Below are 21,876 nucleotides of genomic sequence, written 5' to 3'. Positions count from 1 at the left end.
GGGACAAAGGCTGTCCATCAGTCAAGACACTGACAGTTCAATGTATTTTCGGAACAGGACTTTTTAATGATATGCACAATGATAAAACAAATGTCTATTTATTAATTCCCAGAAGTTGAGTACTTTCAGCCATTCTTAAAAGGACAAAGATATTTACTAACAGAATAAGACTATGTGAAGGATAATCTTGAGAATATAATGGAATTCAGTTCTTTTTATCTTTACTAGTATCATATCAGAGTTGAACAATGATCTCAATCATATGTTACAGCTGGAAAATGCAAGTTGGCTTTTTCTTGTGCAATGATTCAGTCATTTTCAACTTTTAAAATGTTTATTGGAAGAAGGGATACAGTATTAGATAAAAATCTGAGTAAGAGCACTGTTTGGGTCTCTTTCAAAGAAACATTTGTGTAATAATCAGGAGTAATTGTTTAGAGCAGCCACCAAAATAATATTTATAACACATTAAAATCATTTTGTGCCATTTTTATTTCTCCTTTAGAAACCTATATATGAATTTCAATAAGCTTTTTATTATAAATAAAGTATGCAAATAAATATAGGAATTCTTTTTCTGTTTCAGAAATTTCATGTCAGTGACAGGTTGCCATATAGACTGTAATAAGCACACAAATCTTTTCCTTGATTTTTAGGGAAAAAAAACCTTTATTTTATATGGTTATATCTTCACAGGATATTTAAAACCACCTGTTATGAACAGGTTACCTTGATAATCACTTCGAAAACAGCATATTTTAGACACACAGCCTCAAAACAGCAACAACAACCCCCCCAAAAAGTATGCACTTTTGCAACATGTGTGTGCTATAAAAACCTAAAAAGTACTGTTCTACTCCAACAGATTAGATAGGTTTGGCCAAAACAGTTTCAATCTAAGTTCTGTTAATAAAAATGGTAATTATTCCCTTATTTTTCTCCGTTTGCTTACAACTCATACTGTCATGTAGTATACATTCATGGGACATAATTATACTAAAATTTTATTCATTGTTTAATATGAAATTCAATTTAAGCATTCTGTATACTCATTTGCTAAGCCTCAGTGGTGATGTGGATTTACTTTTCTCTAAAGAGGTAAAGTAATAGTTCCTTCCTGGCGAAGGCAATGGCAACCCACTCCAGTACTCTTGCCTGGAGAATCCCATGGAGGGAGGAGCCTGGTAGGCTACAGTCCATGGGGTCGCAAAGAGTCGGACACAACTGAGCGACTAACACAACATACACACACAATAGTTCCTTGTTTGTTGTTCTGTATTAGTGTGGAAAGCCCTTACAGTGGCCTTTGTCTTAGAGTACAATTTAAGAAGGACTTCAGGAACTTGAAATAGCTTGAGAGGAAAACCACAAGATGGCCAAAGGGTAGAAAAATAAGAAATAATACTATTTAAACTGTGGATGAGAGGGCTAAGGTGATGAAAGAGTCAGCAAGTATTTGGAGTGGGCTCACCCAGTGGACTATGCCAAGTTCCTCATTTTTGATGAGGGTAGGCAGAAACTGGCTACTCAGCTTAGGAAGATGAGCATAAAAGCAGCATTTATTGAATGCCAAATTCCAGTGTCTCATAATTTATCTTTAACCCTCCTGTCCAACCCATGGATGTGTACCCTTATTATTCCCATGTTTTAGATGAAGAAACTGACACTCGGGGTCAGAAAGTATGTTAATGGTAAAGCCCAGATTCGCATCACATTGCAGTGTGATGACACCGAAGCCTGTACTCTCTCTACTATACAATGCCCTCTTCTCCAGAAGACTTACGAGTTATTGGGAACAATGTTGTCAACAAAATACTCTGTAAATATTAGACATAAAATTAAATCATGTGTATTTTGACTCATATAAATGTGGTCATATAAAAGAGTAGTCATGTGGGGAAAAATCATGACAAATCCTTACGTGCCTTTGACTTACTATTAGAAATCATCGTCAAGGTAGTGTCTGGCTACATTAGAAAGGATTTTTGACAGGCATTATTTTATCTTTCTGAAGTCAGCTTTAGGTTTGTTGATGATAAAAACACTTAAGTGTTAAAACTTTAGACCTAAGAATTAAATGTTCCACAAGGCGTGTTTTAAAATTTACTATTTCAACAATCCAGTAGATCTGTCACTTTTCAATTTAGGTTGCACATTTAGATTTTTAGCATTTATCTTACTGTCTTCAAATCCACAGACTATACACTTTTTGAGGATAGAAACTCTCTATTTATACAGGGGTGTGGTATACAATGGGAGCTCACAAATATTTGATTAATATTTGATAAGATATGACTTCATAAGTAATGAGTGTTTATAAATATATTTTAAATGGCATCAGGAATCTCCTATTAGTATCTTCTTTCCTTGACTTTGTTTTTATGGGCACCCTTTTAAATTAATGGAAATAATATATAAATGTAGAAAGGGCTAAGAATTTTCCTTAGTATTTCACTCTGGTAAGTCATCCTGGAGAATTTAGCCATGACTCTTTTTATGACTGCAATTTCCTTAATATGGGGCTTCAGCCATTTTCCATCATCATAAATCCCTTTTATACACTTAAAAGCAGGATTGGAGAGTTTTCTAGTTTTTGCTTCCGTGGTGGCTCAGAGGTTAAAGCATCTGCTCGCCATGCGGGAGACCTGGGTTCGATCCCTGGGTCGAGAAGTTCCCCTGGAGAAGGAAATGGCAACCCACTCCAGTATTCTTGCCTGGAGAATCCCAAGAACGGAGGAGCCTGGTAGGCTACAGTTCACGGGGTCGCAAAGAGTCAGACACGACTGAGCGACTTCACTTTCACTTTCACTTAGATACATTATTTCTATAGAAATATTTCTATCAAATACATTATTTCTATTTTTATGTTAAGTAAATTCTAAAGGAGATCAGCCCTGGGTGTTCTTTGGAAGGAATGATGCTGAAGCTGAAGCTCCAGTACTTTGGCCACCTCGTGGAAAGAGTTGACTCATTGGAAAAGACTCTGACGCTGGGAGGGATTGGGGGCAGGAGGAAAAGGGGGCGACAGAGGATGAGATGGCTGGATGGCATCACTGACTCGATGGACGTGAGTTTGAGTGAACTCCGGGAGTTGGTGATGGACAGCGAGCTCTGGTGTGCTGCGATTCATGGGGTCGCAAAGAGTCGGACACAACTGAGTGACTGAACTGAAATATTGAAGTAGAATTTGAAACTATAGAGCAGGATAAAAGCTACTAGAGCACCTCAGAAATTTTAACCAGAAGATACTTTCCAAATGCAGAATGAAATATTTATTCAAGTAAAAAAAGAAACCATCTTTCCCAGTTACTTGAATATTTTATATAAGGCTTCTTTTGTGCTCTTGAGTTTGAATTCACAAGTTTGTAGAATCTTCGAATGGATATTATTTGGTCAAGACTTCTTCAGGCACAAGAAATAAAAAAATCCCAATGAAACTGCTGATAAAAAAAAGAGAAAGAAAGGAGGAAAGGAAAATTTTACTGGTTCTCATTAGCTGAAGAAGACCCAGTAGAAATGGATACTTCAGCAATAGCACTGGTGACTTGCCTTTCTCTGTGTCTACAATGTTCTATCCCTTGGATCATTTTCATGCCGAGGCAGGCTTTTTCCACCCAGTGACAAAATGGTCATCATACACTACAAATTAACATCATCCTTAGGGCTGGTGATCTTTAAGAGAGAGAAAGATCTCCTCCCCGTATCTATATTAAGCCCTGAAAGACTCTGGTTGCCTTGCTTTAGTCACATGCTCACCCGTGACCAGGCTCTGGGTCAAAGGAATAGAATTCACTAACAGACCAGCCTGGTTTGCAAGCTCACCTTCAGGTGAAGAGGTGATTGACAGCCCCATTAGATAGGGGAGAGTTTTCAAAAGAGTTGCCAGTAGTCGAGAGAGTTGGGGCTGTGCAAGTAAATACAGAAATTTTTTTCAAAATATTGTGCCTTTAAAACAGAAATCTTTTCCAGAAAGTACAAATAATTTGAAATAGTCCAAATAAGCATCATATTTTTTAAAAAAATATAAATACACTTATAAAAACTAGATTTCATGTTTTTCATATTTTAGATAATATTTTATCCTCTTTGAATCTCTTTTTTTTTTTCATAAAAACATGAGATTTTTCCATTTTCCTTAAAAAATGTGAGCAATGCTTATCTTCTAAGAAAACGTTCAGATTAGAAGAATTTATATAATGGACCGAATCTTGCAAACTATAAAGTACTGACTATATAGTTATAAAATATTATAATTTCTAAGAAAATTCCTAAAGAAAGCAAATGTACCCATTTCAAAGTTTTAAAAGTATCTCCTTTACAAAACCTGTTCCATAACACCTGTCATATTTTTTCATGAGGCATCAGTACTTGCTTACAACATAGGGGCTTCCTGTGGCACAGACAGTAAAGAATTTGCCTACAGTGCAGGAGACCTGCAGGCTATCCCTGGGTTGGGACGATCCCCTGGAAAACTGAATGGCTACCCACTCCAGTATTCTGGCCTGGAGAATTCCATGGAAAGAAGAGCCTGGTGGGCTATAGTCCATGGGGTTGCAAAGAGTCAGATATGACTGAGCGACTTGCATAACACAGGCATATGCTTTGAGACAAGTTTTTGTTGATGAGGACAGTGATGGTGATGGTAGTAATGGTGATAGGCACAGGTAGTTAATAAATTTAATAGATTTCTAGGGCATGAAAATCCCAATGTAAGCACGTTACAATATATGAGAAAACTAGAGGTAGATAGATGGCATACAGAGTTGAGTAGGTGGTATTACCTTTAGGTTAAGCTAGTATTTGTAGCTAATAGAGCAGTCCTCTTTAAAGGAAATACCCCTAAATACCAAAACTTTAATGACAAATGTGCCATTGAGATAATCACTCCCAGGAAATATGTTGCCAGTGAGATTATCGTAACTATCAACTGAAAAGAAAGAAAGAAATGTTTTATGAATGATTCAGTTTCACCTGCTATGTGCATGACATTTTAAGAGAATGAATTAGTCAGTCTGTTTGAATCATCTTTACGTGTTCCTTTTAGTAAGGATCTCAAAGTTGGTTAAATGGCCAGCACTATTTCAGAAAGAAAGAAAAAACAAACAGTAAAAAGACATTTTATATTGAAAGCCTGATCCAAGCATGTCACGGGAATAAATGTATCAAGGCAAAAATATATGAAAGATGAAAGTATTTCTGGATTCACTCCCAACATAAATATTAAAATTGCTCACACAGCCTGATCTGGCAGATGATAGAGAAGAAAAAGAAATGCCAATTCAATGGCACTGGAGTAAAACGTAGTTGTAGAAAAACAATCTCTCAGTTGGAATATACTTCAAAAGTTCATCAATTTAACCCAGGGGTATGCTTGTAGGTATTTAATAACCATCCGTCCGTGGGGGGAGAGCTCTGATTTGTAGTGTTTGCCAACTCCTATGGTGTAAATACTCCTACTACGGCCGATGTCAAGCTACCAAGATGAGGTCACTGAACATGAGTTGGGAAGAGATGCACATGATAAGCTCCCATTAGCTGGTTCCAGAGAACTCCATCACACAACTTGTTCAACACTATAATTTTGTAAATAAGAAAGCAGCTAAAGTCAAAGGAACTGGGTGAATGCTTTGGGGTTGTACAACTATGTAGCTTTACTGCCACAACTAAAACTCAGGGTAATGCCCCCCTACCCCATGCTGAGCTTCACTACTGTGAATGCATTGTGAGGAAAGGACCATGACTGATTGATTGATAGACCTGCCTGACTCCCTTAACCTGGTTAATTTTCCCTTGAGGGGCTCCCATAGACATTTCCATGTTGCGTTTAAACTCGTCTAGTTTGCTTCCTTGACTAATCTGAGATCTCACTGACAATTTGAAAGTGTTTTACTTATTTTTGTATCTTCAGCACTCTGCACAGTATCTAGAATACACTACATGGTCGAAAAGTATTAGCTGAGCACATGAACAAACAATAATAGAGATATTTAATGGCTTACTGTGTGCCAAGCACTGCTCATAGGGGTTTATAACCATTCATTCACTGAATCCCCCTCTCAGAGTGACCATCACAAGAGACAGGTACTGTAATCACTCCGATATTTCAGATGAGAAAATAGATGCTCAGAAAGATTTACCCAGGGTCACACAGACAGTGAATGGACTCAAACCCTGCAGTCTGTCTCCAGAGCCTATGCACTCACTCACTCAGATGTCAGTTAACTGGCAGCATCATCAGGGTGTATAGCTCAGCAACATATATTTCCAGAAGTATTCCTTGACTACTTGTGAAGGACACAAACATTTCCTGGAGAAGATCCAATCTGACCAATACACACCGTTGTTAATAGGAACCTTAATTAATTGGAATGATCAGTAAAACAGGATGTTTGTTTTCTTTTAATCTAAGGAGTAAACAGAAACCTATTTTTTAATTTAAAATTCTGTTGTTGACATGGGCCCTACTCCTGTAATTTTGCTTTAATAAATTTTTTTTAAAAATTGACCTTTGATTTCTCAACCTGAAAAACCGCATCACTAGTTGTTGTCAAGAGAATGGAAAGAAAGTAGACTGAGATACTAACTCCAGGGGTATTCTGCATTGTTTTTTCCTTAAATAGATTTTTTTTTTCCTCCTTCCCTACTGGTTTTCTTATGATTTGCCATCTCACTAAGCAAGATAACAAAGAAACCCATTAATGCATTTATATATTTTCTTGGATTCTAGTTGATTGAGGTTTAGTATTGTGGAAGACTTACGTACCAACCTTAAGATATGAACCTGTTTTTTAAACATAATATAATACCTCAGGTTTTTTTAAAAAGATTGTTTTGAAGGCTCCCTCAAAAAGCCTAGAAGAAAAAAGTCATTCTCACTCCACACTATTAATGGGCGTCAATTAAGATGCAATTTGGTTGTAGTGCTTTTTTTGTTCTTTTGGCAGTGATAGTTCATTTATATTCTTCCCTTATTATTTTTCTAGAGAAAATACAGTGATAAATTATGTATTAGACTAATATTTCCATTTTCAGGAGATACAGTGATACCGTTTTGAGAAGTGCATTTAGTTTTTCTGCATAATATATTCTAGAAGGTTTAGGCACATATTTGTAGTTTGTATTGTCTTCTAATAGGACAACTTGTCTTCAGTCCTTTTCTTAACAATCCTTGCCATTCCCACCACCAGTGCCAAAAATGTTCTAGTATATTTCAAATTAATGAGAATTACATATAAAAACAGCACATTTATGTGTGTTTATAAATGTATGTTGGAGAAGGCAATGGCATCCCACTCCAGTACTCTTGCCTGGAAAATCCCATGAACGGAGGAGCCTGGAAGGCTACAGTCCATAGGGTCGCTGAGGGTCAGACACGACTGAGCGACTTCACTTGCACTTTTCACTTTCACGCAATGGAGAAGGAAATGGCAACCCACTCCAATGTTCTTGCCTGGAGAATCCCAGGGACCGGAGAGCCTGGTGGGCTGCCGTCTGTGGGGTCGCACAGAGTCAGACACAACTGAAGTGACTTAGCAGCAGCAGCATAAATATATGTACACATTTAAGAATCATATCAGTTTAGTTCAGTCGCTCAGTTGTGTCCGACTCTTTGTGACCCCATGAATTACAGCATGCCAGGCCTCCCTGTCCATCACCAACTCCTGGAGTTTACTCGAACTCATGTGCATCACGTCAGTGATGCCATCCAACCATCTCATCCTCTGTCGTCCCCTTCTCCTCCGGCCCCCAACCCCTCCCAGCATCAGAGTCTTTTCCAGTGAGTCAACTCGTTGCATGAGGTGACCAAAGTATTGGAGTTTCAGCTTCAGCATCAGTCCTTCCAAAGAACACCCAGGACTGATCTCCTTTAGAATGAACTGGTTGGATCTCCTTGCAGTCCAAGGGACTCTCAAGAGTCTTCTCCAACACCACAGTTTGAAAGCACAATTCTTCAGTGCTCAGCTTTCTTCACCATCCAACTCTCACATCCATACACGACTACTGGAAAAACCATAGCCTTGACTAGACAGACCTTTGTTGGTAAAGTAATGTCTCTGCTTTTTAATATGTTATCTAGGTTGGTCATAACTTTCCTTCCAAGGAGTAAGCGTCTTTTAATTTCATGGCTGCAATCACCATCTGCAGTGATTTTGGAGCCCCCCAAAATAAAATCTGACACTGCTTCCACTGTTTCCCCATCTACTTCCCATGAAGTGATGGGACTAGATGACATGATCATAGTTTTCTAAATCATATATATATATATATATGTATGTATGTATACACACACACAAATGCTATGTAACCGAGCAAATTGCTTTCAAAGATGAGATCTCTTTTTGATACTTAGAGCAGTCATGTGAGGCCATTGGACCCTGGGACTCAGAGGTGAGTGAATGAATTGGCTAAAGTCACACAACTAGAGAGGGAAAGAGCCAGAACCAGAGCTCTGTCTCGCTTCTGCTCCGGTGCACTCTCCCTCTTAGCTCAGGAAGCTGCTTCAGTGTTAGTGAAGCATTCAACAGACTGTACAGATTCCTATCAGCCAGATGTGGGACTGAATCTAATTCTAACTGTGTGACTTTTGGCAAGTTTGCTTGTCTAGAAATGGAGAATAGTAATACTTCTTACGTCACAGGGTGTTTATGAAGAGTATATCAGAGGTTCAGCAGAATGCCTGGCACGTGGTGTAGGCACTCAATACATGTTATTGTTATTTTTACCATTACATGGTTTATTCCTTATTGAAGCTCTGCCTTACCTCTGGTCCAACTATAATTTTGTAGCCTTTAAAGCCTATATCCCCTAATCAGATGCCTTCATTTGGATCCTGAAAATCATTGTGTCCTTAACCTTCTTTCTTGTTGTTTTTCCATATCTCATGAATGTGAAGAGGAAGTCATATACATTGTGTCTTATCTTCAGGAAGCCCTAAAAGCTACTATACAATCCTTTCTTTCATTTCTTGCTGACCTCAGATTGCATGCCCTGCTGTAGATATTCTAAACTTTCTCCTACACCCTGAAGTCAGTCCCTGGTAACTCCTCTGTATCCATCAGTTTCAGCAGATAATCATATACCCTAATTTATTTTTAGATATTGAGATCATATGGCCTAAACTCCTTAAATGTCCCTATATCTATATCTGACCTCTCATCCTCTCCTGCTGTCTCAGAAAGAGAGTCTTCTCTTACATTTCAGGGCTCTTGGAAATGCCTTGTTTTGCTCCCTTGGGATGTTTATCAAGTACTTTTATCTCCCTCATTTGCCCTTTTTGTTTTCCCCACTTCTCTAGGTTCAACTACTTGTATTTCTCCTGATTGTGTCACATACTCTCTCTTGCCACTGTGTCTTTGCACAAATGGCTCTCCCACCAGAAATTCCCATTCCTCGTTGTCCGTCAAGACTCAACTCTAGCATCATTTCCAGTATGATTTGCCCTTCTTACAGACTGCCATAATTTGTGTCAACCCTGTGCCTCTGCCAAGTGACTGTGAGGTTCCCAGAGAAGGTACTGAGTTCTGTATTCCCAGCATCTACCACAGTGTCTGGCCTTTAGTAAATACCCAACAAAGGTTAGAAGGAAAAGACACCTACAAATGAGGGTGTGTCTTTCCTACACTCACTCATCCCTTCCTTTGTATTTTTGGGGCCGCCATCTTTCTTCTGGACCTTTTTATGTTGTGGGCTATAATACCTGTCATCTGGTCTTCTCATTGCCAGGTTCTACCTGCTCTAAGTCACTTTGCCTCCAGATCAATCTTCCTAGAGTAAAACCTTGCTCATATGACTCTCTACCTCAGAATCCTTCAGTGACTTTCTGTTATCTCCTAAATAATGCCTGTGAGGTGAAGGTGAAGTCACTCAGTCGTGTCGGACTCTTTGCGATCCCATGGACTGTAGCCTACCAGGCTCTTCCATCCATGGGATTTTCCAGGCAAGAGTACTGGAGTGGGTTGCCATTTGTCAATTTGGTAGGATAAAATGATCTTTGATTTTGGAATCAATAAGATTTGAATTCAGGTTCTGGCTACTACACTTATCTGTTCTGTGACTTTGTACTGTTTAATTTTTATTCACTCATTTATTCAACATGTATTTATTGAACACCTTCTTCATTCTAGGCTCTATATGAAGCTGATGAGATGGAGTGATGAGCCAAACAGGCATTGTCCTTTTCTTCTGGATCTCAAACGTAATGGACTTGTCCATATTTCTCATGATCATAGTAATCCCAGTACAGGCCATACCTTCCTCTCTTGATGCTTTTAGCTTCTGGTTTTTGCTATACAGAAAATCATAATAGCATGTACTATAGTAATTTGCATATGTGTATCATATCTTAGCTTCAGTGTAAGTTCACTGAAGGCTAAGTGCCATGTCCCATTTCCCAAACTGCAAGCACAGAGCCATGCACAGTGAATTCTGTTGTGTCTCTGTGGACTTCGAGTTAGTCTTTGGCATAATTACAATGCCCAGTATGTTTTTAGAGACTCTTTTGTCCTGTCAGAATTATACATTCTTTAAAATGAAGGGGAAGTAGTAGCCATTTGGTTTCTGTTCCTTCTAAGGCCTCTCTTTTCCAAACCTGCCTGTAACTATTATAAGTAGAACTCACAATGTGCACCTTCAGTTTTTAAAACCTGGATAACAAGTCCACTCATGCTTCCTAGTAGAAATACTGTCCATGCACATAAAATGGCATGTTAAAATAACGTTCTTTTAACTAAATAGCTTTTGACTTGGTAATGAACAATATGTTGTTTTTCCCTGAGCAATAATTCCAGCACTTTAGTCCTAAAGATTATATTTTATACATTTTTAGCTTGCTGTTTTTACATTCCCAGTGATCTTACATTAAGTTAAGCATTTGTCTATCCAAAACAATAGGTCGATTATAACCATACCTTTTCTCTGCACACAAAATCCTATAAACAGCATGTGATCATATTGCTTCTAGAATTTATGATTGTTTTCTTCCAAAAGGAAGCTAAATTTAGCTTAGTAATTCTACATGCTCCCAAGGAAACAATGCCTGCTGTGATTTGTAGAGTAAATGAATCTGAACCACAGTTCCTTTACTTGACTAACTGAGAAAGTTTAAATATCACCCTAGTCATTAACCACAGATATTAAACCACATGAAACAACCAGCAAGGAGTTAAGAAAGAAATGTGCTATTTTTCTGACTTCACTGCTGAATGAGTCTAACTTAATTGTTGTATCATTCTTAATACAGAACATTGTTTGCATCTTATAATGGCTCTCTAAAATTACTTGTTTGTGGCTTGAGTTCTAAAATTAAAACTATGTAAAGTCATGTCCAACTGCACAATGCATCTTTATGTGAAGCCAGCTAGAGTTTTTTGTTTTCACTCAGTGTAAAAATTCCAGTTAGGAAGATTTGTTTCTAATAGTCTAACTGGTATAGTTCTCTGTTTCTTCTTGTTTCTAATGACAACTAAACTGCTCTCGCCTTGAACGTCTTTTGGCAGATAAAATTCTCACCATGAAGGCCCCTGCTGTGCTTGCACCTGGCATTCTTGTGCTTCTGTTTACCTTCGTGCAGAAGAGCAATGGGGAGTGTAAAGAGGCACTAGTAAAGTCCAGGATGAATGTGAACATGCAATATCAGCTTCCTAACTTCACTGCAGAAACATCCATCCAGAATGTTGTTTTGCACAAACATCACATTTACCTCGGTGCCGTTAACTACATTTACGTTTTAAATGATAAAGACCTTCAGAAGGTTGCTGAGTACAAGACTGGGCCTGTGCTGGAACACCCAGATTGTTTCCCATGTCAGGACTGCAGCCACAAAGCCAATTTATCAGGTGGTGTTTGGAAAGATAACATCAACATGGCTCTGCTTGTTGACACGTACTATGATGATCAACTCATTAGCTGTGGCAGTGTCCACAGAGGGACCTGCCAGCGACATGTCCTGCCACCCAACAATACTGCAGACATAGAGTCGGAGGTTCACTGCATGTATTCTCCTCAGGAAGACGAAGAGACCGGCCAGTGTCCTGACTGTGTGGTGAGTGCCCTGGGAACCAAAGTCCTACTGTCTGAGAAGGAGCGATTCATCAACTTCTTCGTGGGCAATACCATAAATTCTTCTTACCTTCCAGATCATTCGTTGCACTCGATATCGGTGAGAAGGCTAAAGGAAACGCAAGATGGTTTTAAGTTTTTGACAGACCAATCCTATATTGATGTTCTACCTGAGCTCCGAGATTCCTACCCCATTAAGTATATCCACGCCTTTGAAAGCAACCATTTTATTTACTTTTTGACAGTCCAACGGGAAACTCTAGATGCTCAGACTTTTCACACAAGAATAATCAGGTTCTGTTCCGCAGACTCTGGATTGCATTCATACATGGAAATGCCTCTGGAGTGTATTCTGACAGAAAAGAGAAGAAAGAGATCCACAAAGCAGGAAGTATTTAATATTCTCCAAGCTGCATATGTCAGTAAGCCTGGGGCTCAACTTGCTAGGCAAATAGGTGCCAACCTGAATGATGACATTTTGTACGGGGTGTTTGCACAAAGCAAGCCAGATTCCTCAGAACCAATGAATCGCTCTGCTGTCTGTGCATTCCCTGTCAAGTATGTCAATGAGTTCTTCAACAAGATCGTCAACAAAAACAATGTGAGATGTCTCCAGCACTTTTATGGCCCCAACCATGAACACTGCTTCAATAGGGTAAGTCACACATGTTCCCTACTTGCAAATTATGAGGTACATGTCAGAATCAGTACCAGCCTAAAAGAGAATATCACGGGCTTTTTGGTGCTTGGTAAATTGTATTTATCCAAATGTTTGGAAATTCTTTCCAAGAAAATTTAGAAATTGAATCTTCATTTAAAGATAGAATCATAACTTGAGAAGAAGTTAATGTGATAGCTTAAAGAAAATATAAAATATTTTTACAATTTGGGTTTGCATGTTTGCCAACATTTTTCTGATTATTAACTTCATTTCTTATGTAAGCTTTAGTAGTTCTGGTCAGATGTACATAAAGTTAGCAACAGCAGTTCCGTAAAGCACAATTATTGAAATGCCATGCAGCCTTTACAACATTTAGATGCTTAATTGTAGGTGTTAAAGGCTTTTTTTTTTAATGAGGTCCCATTCGCTCACTGATGTATGAATTATCTATATTCTTGGCTTTACTTAAAGAAACAACTAAAAACAACCAAAAATCTCTTCTAGAATGTTGATACATTAAACATTATTAATTAGAAAACTATAGAGGAAATTTTTGCTCTCAGATTCCTCCTTTGGATCTTGGCTTCAGTGCATGAAGTCCTACTTGAATGGGCATGTATCTACCAAGTTCTGATTTGGTGCTTTTCACCTGGTTGACATTTGATGTCTATAGATATAAATATTTTGATTGATGAATGTTTATGCAACATGAAATGGTATTTTCACAGGAACTGTTAGGGAAATTCTTTGTTGCTTTGATTTAAATATAGTAAAGGCTACCAGCTATACCAAGAGGATTTATCCTGCTGGTCATCAGATCATTTAGGGCTAGCATCAAATTGAGAGGAAGAACATCAAATTGGGAGTCCATTGTGGCCTTGCACTTTCTTGGTGGGGACCCAGATTTGAACATTACAGAATTGCTATTGCCTCCTAATGTAAGGACCACTAGTGATCATAACTGGATGAACAAATGGTATAGCTTTTCTAAAGACACCTGACTTTGAAAATGTACATCTCTCTTACTCTAACAATTTTCAGTCTAAGTGGTAAAGGTTATAATTGCAAGCAGGAAGAACATTACACATGTCCTTGATAAAAGAAAGTATATAATTTGCAGATGGGTACCGAGGACATATGAATTCAGAAACGTTTGTTTTACTTTTGCTGAAATGTCTAGGATACTTCTCCAGATGGAAAATCTATGTAGTTTATTTATAAAGTTAGAAAAATGCTTCGGAGAAAATGAATCCATCTTTCAGTGAACTAAAGCCATAACTTACTTCCTTCCCTCTCCAAAGTCTATGAATATACATAATATACATACATATAAATTCCAACTAAGACTTATTTCTCCCTGAATACATTTTAATATGTGTTGCAAAATCTGTGAGAAGCAATGGGATTGCTCATGAGGCTACCCCTTTTCCTTACTAGAAAATGCAAAAGAATGAAAGGAAACAAAAAAACTTTCAGAAACCTGGGAATTAGGAAATAAAAGTGTAATATTAATAGCATTTCAGAGAAAACACTTTTCTTGCATCCAATAAATTGCTTCAGAAACACAAGTTTAGAAATGAGTCAAATGGAAATTCCTGCAGGGCTTCTAAAGTACACGACTTTGTTATTTAAATCTTGTTGTGTGAATTTGTTGAAAACTAAAGAGACTTTACCTTACAAGGATATATTGTTATCTTATCTCTTTGCTTTATTTTATACATTTCAAACCCCAGATATAAAAGTATTTATCAATTCTAGAAATTCTCAAAACACAGCTGAACTTTATCCTACCCCTTTGACATTTTTAGTGTTCCAACAGGAACAAAAAGGCAGGATTACTCAATGAAATTCAGGTCAGTTTTATCACCCAGGAAAAATGCCCAAAATGCACCAACCACACCTGAAACTATTATCACTCCCATCGCAAAAATTCTTGTGGGAAACAAGATGAAACTTGCCAACATAGTCTTCTTACAAGGGAAGCCAACTTTAATACTAGCCAAATTCCATAAAGACAAATACCTTCAAATCTCTTCATTTATTTGCCTGTTTATCTTTTCTGGTTACTGGAGGTCAGAATTCTTCCAAGAATGAAACTACCCACATTCTCAGTTTTCATATACCCGCCACAGAAAGACCTCAGGTTGTTCCAATAACCAGCATACAGACATTTCCCAGCTTCATCTTAAAATGAAGGCACCTAGAGCCATTACTCACACAAAACCAAATGATTTACAGGATCAAATTAGTTTGGAAAGACTCTAAGCAACACAACTACTCCATTTCGTCCTGGCAAATTTACTTGGCAGAGATATCAGGTGACCCAACAATTTCCTGGAACTGAGTTTTTATTTTGGCATAACATTTAGTGAATAGATACATATATTATAGTTTTGTTATTAACGTGTCGAATCAATCAGATCTTTATAGAGGAACCATTGTGTGCTTTGTGGACAAAGAAAGCTGCAGTGCTAACTTTCCTTTGAGGCTTTGGGAGCATGTTTGCAGCAGCAGGGGTTTTCTGGCCCTCCTTGAGCGTCCGCCCTGTACAAAATGTATCTCTATCACAGGATCAGACAGAGCACCAGGAAAGGGTCTTTTAGATTTTAAGGGTCCAGCAGCAGCATCAGACCTAACTTGCTTATTTTAAATCATGTATGATGTTGCTTTTTCCACTCTCATATTTTATAAAAGTATATGTGCAAACTTTCATATACATCTTCTATATTAATGACATCACTAAAACCCTCTTTCAAGTTATCTGATAGTTTCCAGAGCAGGTCGTCTTCACCTCTTAGTTATTTATACTTCAAAACTCATTGATTCCCCATATGATGCTGTTTCTGGAAACCTATCCCACGCCACAGATATCCATTCATGTACTATTAGTGTTGACTATTAGTTGTTCTTTATCTTTATAGTGTAACCATTTTCTTTGTTGCTTTTGAAAGTGACTGCTAAAGGGTTTGTTCACAGTGATTTCTACCTTTTAGAAATATGAGATTCTACATCCACAAATAATTAAATCTTTGGTCTTAAAAGTCTTTACTGCCCTTTTTTCGCATTCATCATTCAACCTCTGTAAGCATTCTAAATTAGTATTGATTGAAGTTGTTTTAGGTTAATGTGTGTTCCCTAAACTGTACATTGTTATTCAACATAAAGTAACTGAGAAAATGCTACATAATCTGGAGACTTGGAAAATCTCCAAATTTGGGCATTAAAAAGAAACCCTCATCTTCTATTTTGTGATAAAGTATTAAAAATTCACTTTAAGCACATTGATTGGATATCCAACAGTGTCATGTAAGAGGTTTAGTAACATGACAGTTATTCCAGGAAAAAACTAGAATCAGTATACATTGGCCTAATTTCTTCCAAATAATATTGAATAAAGGAATTTTTTGTCCTCAAATTACAGTATCCTTACTAACAGAAGTGGATATATGCATTTTGAAAGATTTTTAATCAAAGTTGAAATAAAAAAGGGGTCTTTGAAATATCTCTCACCTATCTAAAAAATAGTTATGACATTATACTTTCTCTTGCAATCCCAATATCAAAGTTTTATTTTACATATAAGCATTTGAAAGAATATAAGTAGACTTGTAGCAAATATTTTTACCAATATCTTGGTCATCTTAATGACCAGTGATTGGTCACTTAAAGGGGAAAAGCATGCAATTTGGTGTCAGAGTCACCTGGTTGGAAGCCCTGGTCTCCTATGTACCACCTATGTAACTTCTTCCACATTACCTAATTCTTAGAGCCTCAGTCTCCTCATTTGTAACATGCAGATAGCAATACCTACTTCTTAGGCTTTCTGTAAAAACATGGGATAATAAATATAAAGTACCTGGCACATAAGATAATCATAAATTTAGCTAGTTGGAAGGCAGCACAATCTCATGGAACAAGAGATCTGGATTCAAACTTGTACCCCATGATTTTCTATCTGCCTGTCCTGAGCTGCTGCTGCTGCTAAGTTGCTTCAGTTGTGTCCAACTCTGTGTGACCCCATAGACAGCAGCCCACCTTCAAGAACACTGGAGTGGGTTGCCATTTCCTTCTCCAATGCATGAAAGTGAAAAGTGAAAGTGAAGTCGCTCAGTCGTGTCCAACCCTCAGCGACCCCATGGACTGCAGCCCACCAGGCTCCTCCATCCATGGGATTTTCCAGGCGAAAGCACTGGAGTGGGTTGCCATTGCCTTCTCCGGCCTGTCCTGAGAGCATTATTTAAATCCAATGAACCCATTTTCCTCCATGCAGGACTATGGTGTGGACAAGTTCAACAATGTTTATAAGAGGCTCTAACTTTGTCCTTGGTACATAATACATAATAGCTCTCATTGTAAGGGGTATTTGTGTAAAGAAAGTCAAATTCAAATTACTGGATTTTTTTCTGGAAGAGGCAAATTCTGGTTCTATTGCTCATAGGGGTCTTTTACTTCCCTGGCTGACTGTTATGAGTGACCACCTCCATAATGTTTAATTTGTATAAGTCCTCCTGAATACTTAATAGTTTCAAAAGGCAAAAAGGAGATATGGGAGTGGTGGTGGTTTGAAGGGTGACGAGAAGGACAACTGAATCAGAATTGTGCTCTATAGTCAATCTAGAAGGTATAAGGTGCTTCTTTCCTTGACTTTAATTCTAACTACCTATGGCACTATAAAATACAATGCTTATGTTATGCTTAAGTTATATGTTGAAGAATTTCCAGATAATGAAGTTTTAGAAAAAGTCAACCTCAAGGTTGTTTGTACCAAGCTTCCTTGTTTTTAAACATCATTTATACTCAAAGAGTAGCCAACTGCTTCCCAAAATAAAGGAAACTTAAAGTAGTAATTTTCCATCTCCGTTTCAGAGTGCCAAAGTTAAAGGGTCACCACTCAGAGCCATCAAAGGAAGAAAGCAAAATGATTAGAACAGTTTTGAATGAAAACAAAATCAAAACAAGATGCAAACAAGGGGTAATAGGAATAGGCATAAAAATAAACATACCGTGATGTTTCTTTATTACTATTATAAAGATGATAGATGAGTAAAATTGGGTTACATTTAAGTTGTAATGGAAGAAAATAATTGCAGCCTTCCATCAGGAAACCACAAGGACCATTATTGATCTGTCATCCTCAGGGCATGTCTCATAATATTTAATAAAACAAAGATTTATAACTCTTTATAGGCCGTATATCTATAATCTCCCATACCACACCATTTGAACTGGAAATGTGGAGTCAGTGTTACAAGTAACATCCATATAATTATACTGGTTTGGCATGCTTATTTAAACAGTCTAGCACTCTCAAGAGAACACATTTCGTATTAGGGATGAAAAATGTGAAGTCAGATTTCAGGGTTTTTTTACTTCCTGTGCTTCAAAATGAGAGAATATTATCCTATATGAAAAATGCTATTGAGGATTCTTCATTCTAAACACACTAAACATCTTGGCCATATGCCAAATGTAATAGATTACCAAAGCAAAATCTTGCAAGAAAGAAAATCCTTCACATCTAAGGATTCAATCTACTTAAAAAAAAAAGCTAAGTAGTAATTCATTAATTTTACACTCGATTCCTTTCCTTCTGTAAACTCTTCTTTATTGTCTCCCAGGCTCAGGGAGTTGCTGCTCCCTAACTTAGTTGAATTTTCCATGTTGTCTGTCTCATAAAATGTACTACATTGTATTATTTTATTAAGAGGAATTTAAAATTATTTTCTTTCCAGAATTTTGTAACGCTGTCTGAGATCACAGGGCACACCATTGGGGTATTAGAAAACATGTTACAGAGTGAACCGTTAAAGATGTTTGCTTTTTTTCTCATTCTCCTGATAACCCTTCATTAAACCATTTTGTAGTTTATTCACAGGTACACCCTAGGAAAGAATGAAAAAACAAAGACATGACATTTGAAATAAGTTAAACAAAGAAACACAGTTAACACTGAGATGATCACCAAAACTATAAATAGGTTTAACCTGTGAATTATATCAATTCAGAATGTGATTGATAATATTTCCCACCTGTACATGGGTATTTATGTGTTAACTGTACGACATGCATTATAAATTAATTCTTCATTTTTCTCAATGTCCTTTGAAGCAAGTTGTGTGATCTTTTATTTAAGTAGTTGATTTCTACATGGAGAATTCGCTTCGTTAAATTAATTGAGCAAACAATAAGGAGTTCGGGCAAAAAAATAAATCCTATGGTTTTTGAAGAAGTGATAATAAAATTCTGAAGCTACAGCTCTGGTACATACATTATTGCCATACCACGACATGATTAGAGACTTCTGAAAGCATATGAGACTTCACATTTTGATAAGAATATTCACCTCCTTGAGTAATCATAGATTTTTTATTCCAAATAATGTTATCAAAATTTGAATGTTACATTCTTCCTTCAGACTTCTATCTTATTGATGGCATTTCATCCTGCATTATTATCTCCTCTAATAAGAAAAATGAGGAGCTGTCAGAAATTGGATAGAAGACCCACCAGGAATTTCTGCCGTTGCTTATTCATAGGTTGGCACAGATACTGAGTCAGTGGGCACCCAGAGTTCAGGATGACTCAGTGCCCAGATATGTGCTGTAAGTCACATCTCCAGTGTCCAGAGACGGCTGTAAAGGGCTCATTTGTCAGGGAAATGAAACCAAGTGCTCAGCTACTCTTGATATCATTAAAACTCCTTTTATTTTTTAAAAAATATAATAGTGAATGTGCTAAATGATTCTAGGATCCTGGATACATTCCAGTCTTCTCATTATATATTTTTTCTCTAACTAAAATGGTTCATTTGCATATGAATGACTTGCTAAGTAAAAGCCTTGGAAAAGAGGCTTCCTGCACTTCACCCTAAGGTAGGGCAGATAAAGTGTGTCTTCCTTCTATACTGCAAAAATACCTGATACTCTCTTGTTTCTCAATGAGAGAACAGAAAAATATATTATAAATGCATGCTAATATAGAATAAGGCTTGTTTTAACTATTCTTGATGTTCATTAATGGAGGTGTTTTATGAACAGTATCTAACTATAAAACAAAAAAATAATTAAGACTAAAGTCTGACTTAAGTTGTTTGATTTGAATAAATCACCAAAATGTTCATCAATCAAAGAACATTAAAATGGTGATATTTCAGGTGATGCTGTAGGTAAAGGCATGAATTGAGGTCAGTTTTGATTTGTAAAGCATTCTCATCTAGAACTGATACTACGAAAATTAAAGTTACTGAGTTGTGATCTCAAAATATATGGCTTTCTCATAATTTGCTAGAATTTGAATCATGTACCAGAAAATGTAAATCTGTATGATACTAAATTTTCTGATGACATTTTAAATTTAAAATCCATTTAACACTTGCCTCTAGCAACTAGTCTACAAACTAAACTACAGGTAAAGTGCTACCCAAGGAAAAGGGAAAAATACAAAGATTAAATTGGTATGTTAGCTCTGAGTGAATCAATAGTATTTAGTGCTAAAGCACTAAGCAGATTAAAAGCACTAATGCAATGGCAGTCAATAGTAAAAATGAATATCTCTAAAAATTATCTTGGTAATAAAATGTGCAACATTTTCCATTTTTTTAAGCTAATTACATTACATGCTTGTTCGTTCATTTTATTAGTTTAAACCAAGTAGTAGAGCCTAACCATTTCATTTAATGCATAAAACTGCCAAAAACTTGTAATCTTTGTTTTCATCAAGAGACAGAGGAAAGGACTTATTCATACAACTAAGATTCAATAAAAAATTTCAACAGAAATTTACTGACTGTCTAACCCTGCTGCTGCTACTGCTAAGTCACTTCAGTCATGTCCGACTCTCTGTGACCCCACAGATGGCAGCCCACCAGGCTCCGCCATCCCTGGAATTCTCCAGGCAAGAACACTGGAGTGGGTTGCCATTTCCTGCTCCAATGCATGAAAGTGAAAAGTGAAAGTGAAGTCGCTCAGTCGTGCCCGACTCTTCGCGACCCATGGACTGCAGCCTACCAGGCTCCTTTGTCCATGGGATTTTCCAGGCAAGAGTACTGGAGTGGGTTGCCATTGCCTTCTCCAACTGTCTAACCCTACTGGTCTTAAAATAATGAGTGATATAGGCCTGGTTCTTGCCTTTATAAAGCAAACCTGCTGGGAGAGGAGATGACAATAAACAGTCATCAGTTCAGTTCAGTCGCTCAGTCGTGTCCGACTCTTTGCGACCCCATGAATCGCAGCACGCCAGGCCTCCCTGTTCATCACCATCTCCCAGAGTTCACTCAGACTCACGTCCATCGAGTCCGTGATGCCATCCAGCCATCTCATCCTGGGTTGTCCCCTTCTCCTCCTGCCCCCAATCCCTCCCAGCATCAGAGTTTTTTCCATTGAGTCAACTCTTCTCATGAGGTGGCCAAAGTACTGGAGTTTCAGCTTTAGCATCATTCCTTCCAAGGAAATCCCAGGGTTGGTCTCCTTCAGAATGGACTGGTTGGATCTCCTTGCAGTCCAAGGGACCCTCAAGAGTCTTCTCCAACACCACATTTCAAAAGTATCAATTCTTCGGCGCTCAGCTTTCTTCACAGTCCAACTCTCACATCCATACATGACCACTGGAAAAACCATAGCCTTGACTAGACGGACCTTAGTTGGCAAAGTAATGTCTCTGCTTTTGAATATGCTATCTAGGTTGGTCATAACTTTCCTTCCAAGGAGTAAGCATCTTTTAATTTCATGGCTGCAGTCACCATCTGCAGTGATTTTGGAGCCCCAAAAAATGAAGTCTGACACTGTTTCCACTGGTTCCCCATCTATTTCCCATGAAGTGATGGGACCGGATGCCATGGTCTTCGTTTTCTGAATGTTGAGCTTTAGGCCAACTTTTTCGCTCTCCTCTTTCACTTTCATCAAGAGGCTTTTTAGCTCCTCTTGACTTTCTGCCATAAGGGTGGTGTCATCTGCATATCTGAGGTTATTGATACTTCTCCTGGCAATCTTGATTTCAGCTTGTGTTTCTTCCAGTCCAGCGTTTCTCATGATGTACTCTGCATGTAAGTTAAATAAGCAGGGTGACAATATACAGCCTTGATGTACTCCTTTTCCTATTTGTAACCAGTCTGTTGTTCCATGTCCAGTTCTAACTGTTGCTTCCTGACCTGCATACAGATT

At 37.7% G+C, this 21,876-nt stretch overlaps 1 protein-coding gene across 2 annotated transcripts in view; it reads left to right on the top strand.

Moving 5' to 3' along the window:
* Nucleotides 1–21,876, top strand: part of MET (MET proto-oncogene, receptor tyrosine kinase) — a 115,811-nt gene that overhangs the window by 18,211 nt on the left and 75,724 nt on the right. For both annotated transcript variants that reach the window (XM_040260887.1, XM_040260885.1), the window contains exon 2: nucleotides 11,496–12,712. In XM_040260887.1, coding sequence (XP_040116821.1) covers nucleotides 11,510–12,712 — 1,203 coding nt within the window. In that variant the 5' untranslated portion in view covers nucleotides 11,496–11,509. The remainder of the gene's footprint in view (nucleotides 1–11,495; nucleotides 12,713–21,876) is intronic.

The sequence above is a fragment of the Oryx dammah genome, unplaced genomic scaffold (assembly GCF_014754425.2).
Source record: "Oryx dammah isolate SB20612 unplaced genomic scaffold, SCBI_Odam_1.1 HiC_scaffold_18, whole genome shotgun sequence".
Lineage (NCBI taxonomy): Eukaryota > Metazoa > Chordata > Mammalia > Artiodactyla > Bovidae > Oryx > Oryx dammah.
Note: the sequence above shows the minus strand (reverse complement) of the source record. Positions and strands in the feature narration are given on the sequence as shown.